The sequence below is a fragment of the Phymastichus coffea genome, unplaced genomic scaffold (genome assembly GCF_024137745.1).
Source record: "Phymastichus coffea isolate CEN01 unplaced genomic scaffold, Cenicafe_Pcof_1.1 PCOF00096, whole genome shotgun sequence".
Classification (NCBI taxonomy): Eukaryota; Metazoa; Arthropoda; class Insecta; order Hymenoptera; family Eulophidae; genus Phymastichus; species Phymastichus coffea.
Genome location: NW_026706907.1, coordinates 1144 through 20716, shown reverse-complemented (window position 1 = coordinate 20716; position 19573 = coordinate 1144). Strand labels below are relative to the sequence as shown.

At 53.8% G+C, this 19573-nt stretch overlaps 1 protein-coding gene across 1 annotated transcript; it reads right to left on the bottom strand.

The window, feature by feature from the left end:
* Positions 1-154: 154 nt before the first annotated feature.
* LOC131669703 (AF4/FMR2 family member lilli-like) lies at positions 155-18876 on the bottom strand. Its single transcript, XM_058944783.1, has 12 exons — positions 18753-18876; positions 18640-18676; positions 11647-11680; positions 9169-9282; positions 7294-8875; positions 6520-6998; positions 5987-6422; positions 5770-5906; positions 5488-5688; positions 5303-5380; positions 4797-5215; positions 155-4704 (listed from the first exon to the last, which is right to left on the bottom strand). Exons 1-12 carry the CDS (start codon positions 18843-18845, stop codon positions 4595-4597), a joined length of 3720 nt encoding a protein of 1239 aa, XP_058800766.1. The 5' UTR covers positions 18846-18876; the 3' UTR covers positions 155-4594.
* Positions 18877-19573: the final 697 nt, after the last annotated feature.

Sequence of the window (19573 nt, the reverse complement as noted above, 5' to 3'; positions counted from 1 at the left end):
CACATGTAATCATCAACGCCAGCTTAATGTTTATTTTGATTTTATTGGCTTTTTATTATAAGAAACTTAATTTTATATATATATATATATATATATATATATATAAATATACATATATATACACACACATATATATATACACATATATATATATATATATAAAAGAATTTGTCTATTACTAGAAATATTTTGCTTTGTTTCTCTGTCTCCCATCTGTTCGGATAAAAATCTTATCTAGAACGAAATGTTTCTTTGACATATACGCATGCAGTAAAATTTCATTACGGCGCTGTCTTATTTGAGCATTGAAATGCGTGGAACAAACATATAGTAATGAGTAGTCCAGTAAAACGAAACTACATAATGCCGCTTGATCGCAATTCAAACAATCGAAAAACATATACAATTGATTCACAAAATACGTTTGAAAGTCGCAATAAACTAACGCTGGATGACTGTTGAGTACTAAATGCCATTCCCGATACTACGCATGTATATAAGCATAAAAAAACATGCTATCATACAAGCACTATTTACTCATTCTCTTTGTAACTTTCTCCCTTCTCTTCTTTCTCGACGATTACGCTTAAGTAAGTAAAATAATTTGCACTCGAAGACGCATTAGAGAAGAATTCTACCGTCGAACATGCGTTACAATTATTTGATCGACAAACTGCCGTACAAAACAGTATTTGCGCAACTTCGTCCTCTGTTTGCCATTTAAGCGAGCGCGTGCGTCAACAACTAAAAAAAAAAGAGCCATTATTTTACAGTTCTTTCAGTTGTGTGATATACTATCCTATGTGATTTTCGTGAAAAGCAGTAAGCTTGGAAGGATCAAAAAGGATACTATGTACAGGGTCAAATGGACAACTCAAGTCTGAACAAATCTACGTCTATTTACTCGTGTTTTTTTATTAATTTCCAACTGTTGATAACCTAACTGATAAATAATAAATTATTCCAATTATTGATTATTCTGACCGTAGTCATAGTCATATAATTATTATTGTCGTTATAACTATCAAGATGAAATTACAATAACTGCTCATCGCAAACTGAGTGAAGAAAGAAGTCGACGTAGACCGTAATAAAATGATTAATTGTAATATAAAAATAATAACTTAAACTTAATATCGTTCTCATAAATAATGGAAAGAGACGATAACAAACAGGAAACAAATGAGCCCGGAGACTACGCGAGGTTGCAAAAACAATTTTCTACTTATTTTTATCGAAATATTAACTTCGATTGGCAATATTATACGTAAAAAGCTCCTCCGACAGCCGTGTTTTGCCCAACATCAAAATTTCAATTACTAATGTATCGTTGCATTTTAATATCAAAAATATCATACAAATGTGTTGTAGTGAAAGAGATAGGAAAATGACAGTAGCAAAAGAAAATTGCAGTCTTCACTTGAAAGTGAATAATCCTTATGAAGTAAAAATCATATAATTTTATTACCGTAAGATTAAAATAACATTGACGAAAATTTAACTTCATTCATCTTTTTCTCTCGTATGGCGAATATACACACGCATATGCAGTGTGTTTTTGAAACGTATCATCTTATGAAGACATACTGTGCTGAACCAATGTATTAAATTGATGTTATATCGTTACAAACGGGCGAAATTGCGCAAGTTTAAAAATAACCAATGGCTCATGCGATTATACATTGTCTCGATAAAATGCGTGTTTTACTGAAAACTCTCATTCTGCTCTTCCCTCTTTTTGTGCGATTCATAACTACTTGTATGTACAATCGAGAGCATTCTATACCTTTTTGTATGTATCTTATCAATTGATTATTCAATTAATAATGCTATAAAAAATTGTCTCCCGTGAACCATTGGACCGCGCTTGATTTTCATTATCCTTTTTTTGTTTGATTTTACTTTTATTTTACAGTGCCTCGGGTATACGTTTGCTGGCCGTAATAGAAAGGAAAACAATAGCAAAATTTTCACAAACAAATGTAAATGCCATTTTGTTGCCCTGTTCTTAAGAAAGATAGTTGTTGAAGGATAATAAGTAAAGAAATGCTAAAGAAACGTCAGCTTCCATAGATAAAAGAAAACAAGAAATTAAGCACCTTGCTCATAAATTTTAACGTAATCCAAGTCGAGAAAACCTTCCTTTTCGGTTGTACGTTTCAATTTTCTAATGGAGTTGAGACATATATAATAGCATAGTTCTTCTCGAAGGCTGCGATCGCAAAATACATATATTGTATTTACAAAAATATACAATGAGCAAACTTACATCGTTATAAACTTACATTTCTTCTATTTCATATACTTATAAATCCTTTGCACATTGATTTAAAAAGAATCACTCGCAACGCATGTTCGTACTCGTTTCGCATTCTCATTTGCGCTCGAGTTAATTTTACTCATTATCTACTTGCTCCAACCTTTCATTCGAAGCTCCACGCAACATATCCGACGCTCTTCCTCGCTGAAGAACTTTATCTCGATAATCAATTTTAAACCGGTTTTTCAGTGGCCGATTTAATTGTAAAAATACACTTTCTGATAGCGGAGATTTCGGCTGCAGGTGGTACAAAAGCATCGAGAAAGGTTGATTTTGCGCGTTAAACTTTTATATGTAAACATTTTTACAAAAAATTTCGTTCGTACTCCTAAATTTATTTATTTTTTCATCGTGTAGTCATTGTATTCTCTCGTTTTTCCTAGTAAGACCACTACTTTCCCCGATATATATTTAATTAATGCAAATAACGTAATCATTCCCAGTTAATTTCCATTATTATTTCATTAAAAGAAATTGGGAGATAATCATCCGTTAACTTGCTTTTTAATTCTTTGTCTTGAGATATAGTGTACATACATTGTCTCTCATATCTGTCTATCTACAATCGTCATACAGTCACAATGCTGCCGTACAGTTTAGTAGCAAAGAGGAATAATTGGATTCTATTTTATTTTGCACAGTATAAACATTTTTCCTCGTACAACTGTCGACACATTGTAACGTAAGAGGCTCGCCTATATTGATTTTACATCTCCACATATCATTTTTTGCTTTTCTGTTATTTGCATAATAGTAATAATAGTAATAATAATAGTAATAATAATAATAATAATTCTTGTGTATATATAATATATATTTATTTATATATTCATATGTATATGTATATAGATTCTTTGTATACGTAATAAACTATATTCATCGTTCGCGATATTTCTTACATTTCGATCACTTAATGCTACGTAACGTACGTGCTTTTTTTTATCAGGTAACCTCCACGACTCTTCCTGTGGCACTTTCTTAGACGATCTCACTCGTGACACTTACTCTATATCATTGTCTTACTTTTCCAGTTCAATTCTTTTTATTATTTTTTTTTAAATCCCTGCAAACAATTTTATTATTCTACAATTGCGCGCGACTCTTCCACACAACTGCAGTACGCATTGAAAATAATAATCTAATTACGGTTGATGTGTTTTAACTGTATTATAGCATTAAAAGTAAAAAAAATCGTATACAATAATTTTAAAAATTACGAAATTCTGTAAGAGTGCCAGAGTAATATATTGAATTGAAAAAATTGAGTTTTAGTGAATACGATAAATTGGTTGTACAAGTTAGAACCAGAGTTAGTATCGTTTTTGATGAAAAAAAGGAGTAGCGTTCTATGCTTGTTCTTTGTTTGGCATAAAATCATAAGTACTTCTCAAAAGTAAATATCTTATCGCATTACAAAATTTGCAGTCTTTTTAAAAAAGATAAAAAATCTTTCCAACATGCTATACGGAAGACTTATTCCATCTTTACAAAATATACAACGCGTACCACGAAATTAAGGAAAGTTGATACCGGCAATGCATATCATTATTAACAAACCATCGTGTAATGGTTAATCTAATCACAACTTCATATCATAAAAACGATTACGATAAGATCGACCAAAAAAAGCAGAAAAAATAAAAATGTACAATAATCATAGTTCTAGTAGTGATAATTACGAACAAGTAAACAAAAAAAAAACATTATTTTTTTCTATCAATCAATTATCTATCTCAAAGTACCGACACAACAGAAATAAAGGATCCGTTTTTTTCTTTACAATTCTTAAGACAACTGTACCCTCAATGTAGTTAAAAAATTAATAATAATCAAAATAATAATAATCATAGTAATAGTGACAGACGCATCGGCAATTTCCTACGGGTGATCGTCATTTTCACGTTTCGGGATTGCATTCCTATCATCCTACTTTTCGGTCATCATTTCTCTCTATTACAAACGGTAGATGAAAAAAAAACAGTCATTTTTCATACAATTCACGTCCCGAGCAACAGCTGCTCCAGTCTTTCTAAAACAACGGAAAGAGAAGTGATCCCCGACTCTCTTTCACTCCTCATACAAATCTCTCTTTCTCTTTCCGTGTACTTTGCGAGAAGGCACACACTGCCCCGGTCTCGTTGTCTATACGTAAAGAGAGCCCGTGTCCTCGCTACGTATTTGCTTCTACGTGTACATGGTCGGATAGGAGACGACGCTATGAGGCAGGGAAGTAACATAGTTCGGCGTAGGCGGTCGCGGACTATGCCACCTGGGTCAGGTGCCACGGAGCTTCTTGATGCCGGCTTGTAGATAGCGGACCAGATCCATTACTGAGCTCCTTGGGCTGAGAGGACCTATAGTTTCGTCCAGTTCAATGAAGAAAGCTGAACGGTACAATATAATTAGTTCGATTGCTTGGTCATGGGGACATTCGACGACGGCGCGAAAGTCGAGCTATTGGGGCAAATAAACTTACGTCTATGCTTGTCGGAGACGAGAGCACAAGCCGTTTCCCACTTTTCCTGGACGTTCATCAACATGCCCAAGTCTGCGTGGTGCTTCTGCATGGTATTGAATACGGCGAGAGGTACGGAGACGTACGCGACTGCTGACGCTTGAGCTGGTTGGGCGCGACCAGCTACCTCGCGATTAGCCAGCTCGCGATTCGCATGCTCACGGTTCGCCAACTCGCCACTGCTATAACCGCTACTCTGGCTGCCGACCGAGCCTACCGAACCTGGCGACGGTGTCGGCGAAAGAGACGGCGTTGCGTGGCCTGCCTCCGGCTGCAATAGCGCTTTGTTATAGTAGTCTGCTAATAGAGCGTAATTGTCCTTGATCTCGCCTCTTCTCAGATTGAATAGCTTTTGCGTAATCAAAGATTGGCCCCATAAGCTGTGAGAAACATAATAAATTGTTATTCTCTATGCACTGACCACTTATTTTGCGTATTTCTGACGAATCAATATTTTCCATTATTACCATAAGATAATTAACTTGACGTTGGTACCATGCTCTACTGCATCATCCGCGTGTACTTTGAATTTATTTGTGATGAATCTGGAAGAAAGGTGATTACGATTGATATACTTGACAATACATGTGCCCAAAAAGTTTCTGAACAATTTAGTTAAGAGTAATTTCGAGCGAAAGCAACAGCAACTTACTTGATAAGAGACAGTGTTTCCTTGTACATCCTGTAAACGGCGCCCAAGGAGACAGGACTCGAGACGGACTCCATGGCCAGACCAGTGAGAAGGAAGTAACTAATGCCCTCGAGGTAAAGAAGAGCCTGCGTGACTAATTCATGTTCTTCATCTGCGCTATGTTTTAGTCTCTGAGCCTCTGACAAAAAATGGTCTTGGTAGCTGCAATTATAAAATAGGCAATTGAGTTTTATTCACTCGAAACTAGTCTTTTGTCAAAGTAAATTTGTAAAGAAAACGCACTGGTCCAAATCGTCTCCTGACTCGTGCTGATGGTAGAAGTAAGAGTAATAGCGTACTAGTGGATCTGGCTGGGCGAACATGGCTCGACCATCAGATCTTTCTTGCCGCTCATGGTTAGTCGGTTGAATATCACTTGGCTATAGAAAGGATAATTACTATTAAAATCTGCTTAACTCAAGCCACTTTGTCTATTAACAATGATAATATGTCAACTTGCTTGATGTCTTGACGAGCAGTCTTGTTGCTCATGGTGCTTCTTTCGGCGCTTCTTCTTGTCCTCCTTGGATTCGTTCTTCAGTTTAGAATCGACGGACGATACGGTGCTCAAGCTCGACTCGGAGCTGCAGCTTTGCTTGCGTTTTCTCCTGACTCCGCTGCAGGTCGTTGGTACTTCGCAGCTGCTCGCAGCAACGTTACCACTAGCACTGTCATTCGGATTTGCTTTAACTTCGCTTGATTTAGCGTCCACGCTTTCGCCACTTTTTATCGCACGATTTCCACTGCCACCACCTCTTCTTGCCTTGACGTGACTTGGACCCGAGTCGCTATCCTCCGCCGCTCCCGTGTGCCGACTGCTGCTGCCACTGTGTGTCTCGACAATTTCGCCCTCCTCGGGCGTCGAAGACCTCTGTGACTGATTGCGCGAGCGATTCCTGCAATACGCAGAAGGAAAGGAATCGTCAATCCGGTTGAAATTTTAAGAAAATAAACTAAAAAAGAGAAAGAGAGAAAAGACAACAAAGAACCTACCTAGAAGACGGCCTGGTGTCTGGAATTTCAGTTCGCTGCCTGATTTCCTGGCCCCTTGGGTGTTGCGGTACACGAATTCCCGAGTTCAGTTCGATCTTGCACATGATGCGAGGCACGCCGTTAACGTAAGTGATCGGCGGAATGCTGACTCTCTTTTCGTCGTGGCGCTCGATCGCGACGGGCCGTTCCGCCGCTGGAATGACGGACGAGGGACGTTTGTACGGGCTTTCGCTGCCAGTGGGCGTGTTGGACTGATATTCCTCCACGTAAATGCCGCACTTGCCACCACCCTTGCCGCCCTTGCCACCCTTACCACCCTTGCCGCTCTTCGCGACGAACAATCGCCGGAGCGCGCTTTTCTTGTTGTTGCCCGATACGTCGAGCAATTTCGCCGACGCCGGACTGTTATCACTATCCGAGTTGTCGGGCGAGGTTGTGCGCGTCGGTGGCACTCGCGGCCTCGGCTGAACTCGAGCCACCTAAAAGCAAAGAGATTAATTTTAAAAACAAGAGAAGAAACCCTGCTTCAAATTCATTATTGGCGATTTCTCGCCAAATCAAGGCAAAAATAGTACGAGACTTTCTCTGTAGCACACTGTTTCATATAAGTCCGTCTTTGACCAAGGTTTAACCACTCTGGAGATAGATATCAGCATAGATAAGAAACTATAAAGGCAGATACGGTACCTCAGCCGCCAATGGCGCAAGCGTCGATGGTATATGTTCTGGGCAGTAACACTGAAACAAGGAAAAGCGTTCGGAGATTGCTTTTACCTTGCGGTTCGTTCTGGGGGTCACTTCAGACTCGCTGTCCGACTCGCTCGGACACTCCGGGGCACTGGATACCCTCGACCTCTGCCGCCTGGGCTTCGGCGGGCTTTTCTTCTTGTCCTGCTTTTTGGGAGAATCGAGTTTGCGACTGCGCTTGATGGAGGAGAACCTGCTACTGTTCCAATGAGGATCGACCTCGTGCGAGCGCTTGCTCCTAGCGTGCTCCAAGTGGTCGACGTTGGCGTGGTCGTCCTCCTCCTCTTCGTCGTCGTCGTCGTCGTCGTCGCTGCTTGACAAGCTTTGTCTGGAAGTGCGATGTCGCTTGTCAGTAGCAACCACGGGCGAGGCGGCGGGGGCACGCCGCGCGGTGGTGAGCGGCGCCGGGAGCGCCGGCGCCGCCGCGGGCTCCGAGTCGGAGTCACTGAAGTCGTCCTCGTCACTGGACAGCACGGGCTTGGAGATGGGCTGCTTCTTGGGGCGCGCGCCGGCGCCGGTACGCTGCCGGGATCGCGGCTTGGTTGGTGCCTTGGGCTCTTGCGGCAGCGGGTCCGCCGCGGCCAGGAGCGCCGGCTGCGCGACCTTGTCGGGCTTGTCTGTCTTTCGCGGACGACCGCGTTTGCGCACGTCCGGTGCCTTGGGCTTGTCCTGTTGGGTCTGCGTCCTGGGCGGCAAGCCTTTGCCGACCGCGCCGCCGAGCGGCTTGTCTACGTCGCTCTGCTGCGAGCTGTCGCTGGGCGAGCTGAGCACGGCGCTGCTGGCGCCACGGCTGCGCTTGGGCTGGTTGTCGAGCTCCCAGTCGCGGTGCCTGGAGGAGCGACGCTCGGGCTGCAGAGCGCCGGGCTCCCTGCGCAGCTCCTCCTTACCGGTCTTGGTCTCCTTGCCGGCGCCGGCTATGGCGTTCGACAACGAGCCGCTGCTGCTCTCGGGCTTCTCGGGCTTGGTGAGGAACGAGCTGAGGTTCCAGCGCGGCTTGGACTCTTCGACGGCCGGCGGTGGTGGCTCCTCGGGCGCCTCGCGCGGCGACACCGAGGGCGGCGTGCTCGGGCCCTTGGCGTGTGGACCCGGCTGGCTGCCGCTCGGGGCCTCGTCCTCGGAGTCGTCACTGCTGTCGGAGCACGAGTCCGACCCCGAGTCCGACGAGGAAGAGGCACTGCCGGAGCTCGCCGGCCCGTCTCCCGGCGGACTCGGCGGTCTTTGGTTGGTTGGGGCTTTGGCGGCCGGCTGCTGCATCTGTAGCTGCTGATGCTGTTGCTGTGTCTGGAGCTGTTGCTGCTGATGCTGTTGTGTTTGTAGCTGCTGCTGCTGCTGCTGCTGCTGCATCTGTAGCTGCTGATGCTGTTGCTGTGTCTGGAGCTGTTGCTGCTGCTGCTGTAGCTGCTGCTGCTGCTGCTGCTGCTGTTGCAGACTCTGGGTCTGAGTCTGCGCCAACGGCGGTTGCTGCTGGGCCTGCACCGTTGGTGGTGGTCGCATTTGCGACTGCGGCTGCGGCCTGGAGACGGTCTGGCCCGTCGACGACATGCCTAGCGGCGACATTGCCGCTACGGGCGGATGGCCCGGTATCGTCGGAATCAGCGGCGTCGGATTGCTGGAAAACCAAGAGCATCCGTCCGATTAAGTAACGTAGCGGCCGGGTAGGCGATTATAGCGAGCGCAGGCGGGTTCGGCCGGCACTAATTATATTCCGCCTACAATATGCGCGAGCTTCGGGAGGGAGATTACGCAGTCGGTGCGGTCCTGGCTGTACGTAACGCCGACTGACGAAACAAGCCCTGGCTTTGTGCAACTGACTGCTCGCCAACACGGCCACCGTGGCGGCCCCGCTTTGTCGCGAACGTTACGATCGTCCCGCGCGGGAAACGCTTTGCAGGCGATACTCACTTGATTGCCGGACTCCTTCCATCCCTCACAGGCCTGTTGGTGGGCTGCTCGGCGGCCTTGGGAGCTTCCTCCTCGTCGCTACTTTCGGACAAGCTCAGGTCGCGCTCCAAATCCCTGCGAAGCACAACGAAGACCCGATCGGTTAGTCAGAGCTACGGCAGTCGGTCGAGTCGGGTGGGGGAGGAGGCAAGAGGGCTCGGATCGCGCGCAGTTATCGGGCCGCGAGGATCGAGCGGCACGCGGCGCGCACGTAATCGCGAGGGCGAAAGTCCCGGCGGTGCGCGCGAGCGAGAAAGAGAGAGGGAGAGGCCGGCCGGAGGAGCAGGTAGGCAGACGGCGCGAGGAGCTTTCCGCCGCGCTCTTCGCGTCGCAGAAGACAACGGAATAGCAGTACACGCAGACACGGCGAGCGCCCGAGCGTCGTGGTCGCAGTCGGCGCGGGACATCGACCTCTAGCCTGGCGCGGGCGACCGAGAGAGCGGCACCTGGCCGGCGCTGCGGCCGCGGCCGCTCATAACTATATCAAGTGCGCGGCTCTCTACAATCGAGTCCGAACGCTGCTCTGCGCGCGACCGCGGCCTCGTGAGCCTTCTCTGGCGCGCGGCGTTTTTATCTCCGCGAGGAGGTTACCTCTCTGGTCTGCCGCGCGGCAATCGATAGCGCGGCTGTGCGCGCGCGCCTCTCTTTGTTGTTCTCAGACCGAGCCGCATCCAACAGCACTTGCAAACCCGCGCGATCCTTTCTCTCTCTCTCTCTCTCTCTCTCTCTCTCTCTCTCTCTCTCTCTCTCTCTCTCTCTCTCTCTCTCTCTCTCACTCTTTAAATGCAGCTTTTGTTCGCTGCGAGAGACAGCCGGCAGTCATTCGCGGCGGCAACCATTTGGAAGTCAAAAAAGACGAGTCGGGAGGGAGAGAGAACGGCTGCGAATAAAAGCTGCGTTAAAATGCATGGCCAACCTGTTGAGGAAAGGGCCTGTAGAAATCAGTAAAAATCCGCGAGCGGAGCGCCGATGGAGAGGCGTAGGTCGGGCCTGGAATTAGCGCCCGCGGCCAGGCAGCCGAGGCGAGCGCGGCCCGCTGGTAAATCCGGTCTAATCGCGATGAAAGGCATTCGATTCAGTTGGCCCGCGAGCCGACGCGGCGCGTGGCCGCTGTCTCGATTAAAGGGCACGCTTGACTTTCCCCCGGCGACTCCGAACGCGCTGACTAGCGTCATTAGCGGGCCGACGCGCGAGGCGCGTATCGCGCTTGGATCGGGCTTGCTGGACGGTTCGACGACGGGATTCGAGAGAGTCGATAGCAATTTGGAGCCCGGCTATTTCGGTTGGATGCAATCTCGAGCAGCGCACACGCGCCCGCGACTCGATGGGCGCTAGGAGAAAATGAAAATCGATCGGCGAGGGCTTGCAAAACCAGACGTCTCTGCTCTCTTTCGCGTCCGATACGCCAGAGCCAGAGCCAGCAGCGTCGAAAGGAAGCAAACAGAAGTGAGTCGCTGTCGTTGTCGCTGGGCGATCGATGAATCTCAGCCCTCCGCGGCTCGGCCGAGCGTCGCGCGACTGGGTCACCGCCGCTGCGGGGCCTCGAACGAGCCTCGTCGGAACGGCAGAAGGACGAGCGCGAACACGTCGGCCGCAGCGCCGATTGGCGCCGATTATTATTAGCGCGCGGCTGACAAAAAAAGTCGCGCAGACAAAGCAGGCTAAAACCGGCAATCGATAAGAGCGCTCGCTAACCGCACACCAGACGTTTCCATGCGGAAAACTCGCTCCCCCTTCCCTTCTCTCTCTCTCTCTCTCTCTCTCTCTCTCTCTCTCTCTCTCTCTCTCTCTCTCTCTCTCTTTCTCTCTCTCTCTGTACGTAACGCGCGACATCTGAGGCTATCCTTTATTTTGCTGGCGAGCTTTTTTCTACCAGCTCGTCGAGTCTGCTTTTCCTTTTTCTTTTTCAGCGGGCCTCCTTTATCTCTGTTGCGGCTTGCGCAGCCTCGCTTTTATTTGTTTTCAGTCGGCGGGCTTTATCCGCGGTGCGCGCTTCATTTTCAGATAAATCCGGCGGACGCGGGCGGCGGCGAGGGGAGCGGGGGAGGGCTCTCGGGAAATTCGGAAATAGGCGCGCTCGGCCGGATGTAATCGTCGACGTCGCGCTTCGCTATTCATAGAAGATGCAGACCGGCGAGCCTCGTTCGGCCAGAAAATCGGCCTCCAGATAAACGAATCGCGATTGCCGGTTGTCAAACGACGCGACGCTAGCCGCGGCGTTCAGCTGGCACGGGCCTGGACGGAGACCCGTGTGGCGCGCGTGCGACCGATAATCCACGGCCCTCTCTTTCTCCGCTCGTTCGCAACGACGCTCGGGCATTCGCGTTCTTCGGGGCGAGCACATTCTTATTGATTGTCGATAGTCCGGCAACGAGGACTAATGAAAACGTCGGTAGACGGATCGGTGAATGACGCTGCAATAGCTGTTGTGGTACTTACGCAGACAGCCGGTGGCCCGCGTGCCTGTCACGCTCTGAAACAAAGAAGTAAATGGCGATTAGTTGATTAGTCAAGAGCGGCGTCGTGAAGTTTGGAGTGGGGGGGGGGGGGGCCGCAAATTAGAATAGACTCGTTAGCCGATGCGCGGCGCCGATTAACGGAGAAAGCAGCGCGCGGCACGCGCGACTAACGAGCGAGCGAGCGCAGAGCGCGAGAAGCGAGAAAGAGCGGGGCCAATCAAAGCCGAGGCTTGGATTTTCGCCCTCGTCGCCCGCCCGCATCGATCCGCTCACCGTGCCTACGCTCGGACTCGCACGCACACACGCAGCCCCCTTTGGGCTGCCGACGCCGCCGCCTGCTTGTATCTAAGCCAGTACCATCGATCCGGCGCCTCGCACGAGCTCTTTAATCATTAGCACCACCTCCGATATTGCGCTCGATAATTGTCGCTGCTGCGGGCAGCTCCGCGCTCTCGTCGAATTTGTTTGCGCTCGTTCGCCGCGACTCCTCGGCGTCGTCGTCGTCGGTGGCGGCAAATCTTCTCCAAAACGAAATTCGACGCCGGGAGTGTTTGTACGTGCAGCTGCTGCCTAGTATCGAGCATGCAAATAACGCGCGAGGACGAGCAGTCACGACATACAAGCGCGAGCAGTCGGATCGATAACTCATTAAAAACTCGACTCTTTCTTTCCCTCCGCCGTTCTCCCTCCCTCTCTCTCTCGCTCTCGACGGTGCTATCGCTTGCCATTGTCTTACACCAGGCATAACCATTCAATTCCATCGCATTATGCTAATCCCGCCACCGGCTTTCCTCCGCTGAATTGTTTAAATGCGCGTGCATATGGCGTGAAGCCTGCATTGATCGATCGATGAATCGTTCGGGCTTTTTCCCACTTGTTAATCGAGTCGACTGAGCTGTGCGACCAGGACGCGCTCGCTAAAGAGCTCCCGATAGGAGCCAAGCCGAGTTTTGGCGCGATCGATGAAAAGCGAAAGAATAGCACCGCTCGGCGCACTTGCAGCTGCCGCGTGGAATTAGCCGCGGCGAGAGGGGGAATATGTACGATGGGCTGCCCCCCCTCCCCACCCGGTCCTACGCGCACGAAAGATCCGTCGCATGTATGCTGGCGCATGGCGGAAAGTACGAATGGGAAGGAGAGCGAGATGCACACACGGGCGACGAGGAGCGAGCTCGCGGCGGAAGTCGACACGGAGATAGAGAGGACTCGCGGTAGCCGAACGCGCAGAGCCGGATGGCAGCGAATCGAGATGGATCGGGGAGGAAGGCGACCGACTACGAGAGCCGAGAGAGCAAGGGCGCGTCGAGCGGAGTGAAGGGGTTGCCGTGCGACCTCTCTCGCGCGGACAATGGAGCGGACCGGCCCGCGGTCGGGCAACTACTCGGAGCGTGCGCGCAGGCCGGCAAGTAGGCAAGCACTCGGGCGCCGAGTAACGAACGGTCGACAGAAAAATAGGCTGCCGGATAGAGATGGAGAGACAGCGGCCGCTGCGGAATTACCCCCCCCCCCCCCCCCCCAACTCGGCGCGAATTTATTAGCGCGCGAGGCTGACCAACTTCGCTCCTTTCGCGAGTTTCGGGCGTGGAAATGAAAACAATTGCTCGCGGGTCGGCTCCGGGCGGAAAGCGAGAGGCCGGGCAGCGCGGCGGAAGGACGAGACAAGCCGGAAACAGTACTTTTTGCCGGATGGACGCGGCTAGCCGAGCGTGAAAAGGTGCGTGATCGCGTACTTTCGAACGGAGCGCGACCTTATTTTCAATCCAGACGGCAGCTCCTCCCCACCGCGCGATCGCCTTTGTTGCAACGACCGCGCTTGCGCTTTCGTTCTCGGCTAGCGAGATAGGACCAGAAATAAAAGAATATAAATAAATAACGAGGAGCACGCACAAAGTGCGGTGGCGAGCGGTCGAATTGGCAGTTGGTGCGCTTATCGCGCGGGCGCGTCTGCGCCCAGCCGCGGCAGATAGGCCTCGAGAGAGCGGAAAGTTTAAGAAAGAGACCAGGCGCGCTGCGGTGGAGGCGACAGCTGCGCTGCCAACGGAACTCAAGATGCGAGCGCGGCGAAGGCTACGTAGAGGCGGCGGGCCGATGGCGAGTCGCTGGCAGTTAAGGGGACTCGGAAAGAAGGGGAGAGGCGCGAGCGCGAGGGAAGCGTGAGAGCGAGCCGCAACAAATCGGGTCTACGGAGAGGCGCACGCAGAGCTAGAACTCGCCAAATAGGCGCGCGGTACGCCGCCAAACGAGCTCCACTTTCTCGACTCGTCACTTCCTTCCGTTCTCGCTTGGTCGTCCCGGATCCTTCGTCAGCCGGCCGCGCTGGGGGAAGCCCGAGTAGCGCGATCGCCGGGGCAGTCGCGAGGGCGAAGCACGCGGAGCCGCCGATCCGACGCAACTGCGAATCGCGCGAACCAGAAGCCGGAGCAACGACGAGCCGGCGGCCAATGGGGGACGGGCGGTGCACACCTGACACTGGGCGGTAGCCGCTGCCGGCCGAGCTCGAGCACTGCATCACGGGCACGGACACTGGGGCACGAGCACGTGGCCGCGCGGGAGGCGGCGCTGACCGGACGACGAGCGAGCTGCGTGCGAACGCGCTGCGCTCGCTGCCGAGCGACTGCCGGCCGTGTCGCCGGTCGCGCAGCCGGCCCTTCTTGGCGCGCGCGCGCACGGGCGCACGCACGCACGGCGCGCGAGCGGAGCGCCAACTGTCTGCGCGGCGGGCTGCCGGGCCGGGCGCGCGGAGTGGGAGACGGACCCTTCGCCGCGGTGCTGCGCGCCTCACCTGCCGCCTCGAACGACGCGCGCGTGCCCGCGCGGCACGTCCGCGGCGGGCCCGGAAATCGCAGCTCCGGCGGGCACGAGCGCCGCCTCGGCGGCTCTCGACGCTCCGGCGTTGTCTCGCGCGCCGCTGACATAATCGACTATTGATCGCCGGCGAATCGCGCTGGTTTGCAGGCCGCGCCATAGATGGCGCGAGCTGTTCCGCGCGCCCGACGGGCGGACGGGCGGCTCGGCGCGATCGGCAGCCCCGGCGACGAGGACGACGAGGGCGACCGCGGCGGGCGCAGGAGCGAAGCGCCCGGCCGAGCGGGAAAATCCTTTCACTGCCTGCGCGCGAATCTGGGACGGCGCCAGTCGGCCAGCCAGCTAGCTACTGGCTTTCTCTCGCGCGGCCCGCGAGATATCTCCAGCAACCGAGCGAAACCCAGCGACTCGCCAGCTCCCCGATCGCCGCGCGACCCGTCCGCCCGAGCTTGCGCGCGACCGGCGGCGGCGGCCTCGAGTTCGGGACTGCGCGCCGTCCACAATGGCTTACGTAAAGCTGTGACCGCTGCCACGGCGACGACGACATTGCGTCAGCTGCTCGCATAGCTGCGCTAACTGGCTCGTGGCTGTTGCGCAATCGACTGACTGGCGCGCGCGTCGTTCCGCTTCAATGGCAGAAAGCTCGCGCGCGCGCGCGCGCCTGGAAGGGCTTGGGCCCCGCGGCCCCAACGACGAGATCCTCGATCGTGCGCTCGCGCCTCGCTCGAGTCGGTGTAGGCACGATTGCACGAGCGCCGGCCATCCGCGGTCGCGCTGCCTCGGAAAGCCCTCTTAACGGTATACAGGCGCGCTCTTGCGCTCGACGCTCGATGCTTTAACCGTTAGGCCGCGCGCGCGCGCTACCTGGCTCTCTCGCAGTTCTCATCGTTACCCAGCTCCGCAGGCCGCTGCGCTCGACTGTCTTGCGTTTCCAGCGACTCGCGGCGTCCCTCGACGGCTGCCGGCCGCGCGAGCTACGAAAAAGCACAAAGCTGCACCGACCCCGTTTCCACGGAGCGCGCGGCCGCGCCAATTAGAGGCCCGCGAGCCCGATCGCTCTCGCGGTCTCCAGTGACAAAGTGTCTAGGCGGCCGCCCACTGTCGCGCGTGCGTTTCGGCCGTCCAACGCCCATGCGCCGCGCCGCCGCCTCGTTCGCGAACAAAGAGAGTGCGTATCCCAATTGACCGGCCGCGACTCGACGGCCGACCTTAATTGGCCGTCGCGCAAGGCCAGCCCGCCGGACGCGGGCTCACTGGTCGCGGAAGTCCGGAAAAGCTGGGCGGAAGACGCGTCCAGCGACGTGGCTTCGTTTCGCGCGCGCGCGCGCGCGATCGGCAAGCGAATCGCGGAGTCTAATCTGTGCGCCGCGTCGAGGCAATCGGTTTACCGTTCACTTTCGTCCTTGGCAGCAGTATTAGCAGTCAGTTTGTCAGTCGGTCTGCTCGTCTGTCCGCCTCGCCAGCGCTGCGCTCTCCGCGGCCCGCGCCGCGGCGAAGCTCTCTCCCGGCGTCGTTTTTTCAGCGAATCGCCTCCCCGTAGGCCGCCGACTGCTCTCCGCGCGCACGACGGCGAGCGTTGCGCAATCGGCGGCTGGCTCGCTGCGTGCCGCGTACGCGCGCTGCAATTACGCGCTCGCTCGTCGACGCTAATCGTTCCGTCATTTTCGACGCGCTCGCGGCGCGGCTCGGCGCAATCGAACGAAAATTGACGCGGCGCGGCGCCGTTAATTAAGCGTCGCCGGCGACGATTGCAACAGGGCCGCGAGGGCGGGCCGGGCGGGCAAAGGGAGGATCGCTGTCTGCGGCTGGCGAAAGCAGCGACAGGCAGGCAGGTGGCGCGAGGAGCCCGCTGAAAATTACAAGCCCGCGGGGAAAACAATCGGGAGAGCCGAGCCGTGCCGAGCCGAGCCGAGAATCAGCGCCGGCGGCGACGGAAAGAAAAAAAAACAAAGAGAAAAAGAGGATAGCGTTGAGCGAGCGCGAAACGCAAAGGCGCTCTTTCGGGTAAAATAGGCTCGTCGTCGTCGCCGTCGTATCCGCGCGATTCGGCGTGTATATCTGCTCGCGCGAGCTTGGCGGCTTCTGCTTCTGGGATTGGATGACGTGATACGCCGAGGCGCGGTGCAGTTGGCTGCTGGACGGTTCCCATGGTAACCTGCGCGCTGCCAGCGTTCCTCTCTCGCCTCTTTCTCGCCGCTCGCGCGCGCGCGCTTCGGAATGACGACGAGAGGGACGCACGGACGGGCCGACACAGAGACAGCCGAGCGACGAGTCGCGAAACTAGCTGAATTAATCGACGCCGTAACGGGGGCTCGACGCGGAAAAATAATCGAACGGCGATCGAACGGCGATCGAACGGAGCGCGACGACGCTCGCTCGAGGCAGCGGAGCAGCGAGCGCCCGAACGAACAGAAATACTTGGCGGCGAAGGCGTCGTCGGGAAGTAGAAGCGCGCGGCGGAAAGCCGAGATTCCCTTTCAGCTCTCTCTCTCTCTCTCTCTCTCTCGGCCAGCGAAGAAACGAAGGGGAGCAAGGCGAGAGAGCGTGGAAATTGAGATAAGACATACATCTCTAAAGGACGACTCGAATGGAGGCTACGAGCTAGTGGGCCTCGAGGAAGGCAGAAAGAATAGAGTCGAGTACGTCGGTTTGCTCGCGCGGAGGGAGCGACGTCTATGTGTACGTGAGCGCGCGCCGAGACAAAGCCAGTGAAACTCTACTCGCAATAATCGGAGAGCGCGACGAATGGATATTGCGGTCGATCGAGCACTGCCAGTGTTTTCAGCCTCATCACCCGCCAAACTTTGTCGCCAACGTGAAAATACTAAGCAGCTAATGCGGACGCGGACCGCGGCTAACAGAAGGGGCTTATCGTAGCGAACGAATCGCAGCAGCAGCTAGTGGCAGCTAGTCGAAAGAAGCCATTTATCAGCGAGCGAAGGTGTGCGGGGTACGCGCGCGTGTGTGTGGCGCGCGCGGGAGAAAAAGAAAACAAAGAGCGCATAAGTTGAGAGAGCGGAGCCGAGCTCGCAGAGAATAAAAAAGAAACGTCAACGAGTCGAGTCAAGTCGGCAGCTATATCCACCTTGCACGCGCTTGCTTGGCCTTCCGCTGTTGCTGCCGCTGCTCGCGGAGTAGGAGAAGAAAAGTGGAGGAGGCTACAGCCGAGCGAAGAGCCAGCAAGAGGAGGAAGGCTACTCGCGCGCACGCGCGCGTGTGTGCCTCTGGTGGCAGGCGCTACGCGGCTACCGTCCGTAGCGGCGAGGGGGCGCGGGCAGCGAGCGATTTATTGTCTATTTATTAGCGCTTATCTCGACGCGAAGCCGAGCATCGATGGGAATTACCGGATGACGGAACGCCTCCCCGGCTCCTCTCCGCTCCGTTCCCGCTCGACTCGCGACTGGCGCGGAATGCGTTTGCCCCCGCGAGACTGCACTTGTCGGCGACGAGGCCGCTGGCGATCGCGCGGCAGCCGCCGGATTGGCAGAATGCGCGCGGAGAAATCGGTCTAAGCCGCTGCGGCTGCTGCGAGAGAGCGAGAGATACGCAAAAGTGGGTCACGGAAGCGAGCGAAGCAGGCGCACGCCGACGACCCAAATAACTCGCCGCTGTAGCGCGTTGCGGGGATGCTGGCGCGGCGAGGTGCTGCGAGCGATGTCCAGCCGCGCTTAGCATCTTCGGACCGCGGCGATGACTCGAGCGGCGTGGGGCGCGCTGCGGCCGATGCAGCCGTGCACAAGGCAGCTCGTCGCCGGCAGGGAAACTTCGCGGAGCGGAGGGAGGCGAGTTCCAGTCGGGCGAGGGCAAACGAAAAGAGGAAGCGAGGCAGGAGAGACGCGTTGCAAAAGAATCAGCACGGAGTATCTCGCTCTGCGCACGCGGCAGAGGGAAGCGCAGCCACGCCGGGCGCTTTGACGGGGCACTCCGCGCGCCGCTAAGAGGGTGGAAAAGCCAGTGCAAGCAGAAAGCCTCTGCGCGCGCGCCCTCCAATTATTTGGCTTTCCGCCGCGACGCTGCACCTCTGCACGTCGCTCGTTTTTTCGCGATTATTTTTTCGTCTCTTTGAAAGCTCGCGGTCGCGGCTGCTCGTCGCGGCTGCTCGTCGCGGCTGCTCGTCGCGGCTCGAGTGATTGGCCAAACGGGTATACAGAGATGCTGCTGTACTTACGAGGCCTGGTCGTGTCCTGGGGCTGCGCATCGGTGAGCTGCAACAAGAACAAACGGCCGCATCAAAGCATTGCTCGGTGACGGGATGCGCGTCTCCGCGCGTTCGATACATACCTTGGCGAGGACGGGGTTGAAGCTGAACTTGGAGTCGTATTCCTTGCGAGGAGTTTGGGTTATGCACGTGAGCGGCGACGGCGGCATGGTCATTTCCTGCAACAACGAAAGCGAACGATCAATGCACGAGACTGGCAAGGCCTTGCGGCGTCTCTGACGATTCCGTTAGCTTCGACAACAGCGAGCGATTATGCGCAGTCGACGCTGCAATCGGCCACAACTGGCCAGCCACACGGGCGCCCCAGTAAGGGAAAGTTACCGTCTTGCCTCTCGCCGACGATGCTTATCGATTCGTGTAAAGCCAGCGCGAGGCAATTCGCTATGCTGACTTGTCAAGAAAGTTTATCGCTCGGAGACAGAGTCGCTAACGACGGCTCTTCATTTAAGTCCCGATGAGAACTCGGAGGTGTCGTTCGGCCATCGGTGGCGAAGTAGGCGGCGCCATTGACACGAAAATAAAACGCGCGCGAGAGAGAGAGAGAGAGAGAGAGAGAGAGAGAGACAGAGAGTGGAGTGGGTCAATGGTAGAGGGCTACTCGGTACCGAAACCGAAATCCCAACCTAAAATCGAATAGAGTGGACCTGTCCCGACGCCGGAAGTGCAAGCGAGCCGGGCTCGAATTAGCCGAAGTGGCGTTCGAAAAGGCTCGAAGTTACTTGCTCTCGTCAGCCGAGAACCGCGACCGAAGCGGACTTTCACTCTCGCGCTCTTACGTAAAGGCTAGTGGGCGGCTGAAAAGCGCCGCGCCGCGGATTGGCCGGTGGCGCGGGGCGCGCTTCCCGTGCGCCACGAGGAAAAGCCCGCAAGAATGTCAAGTGCA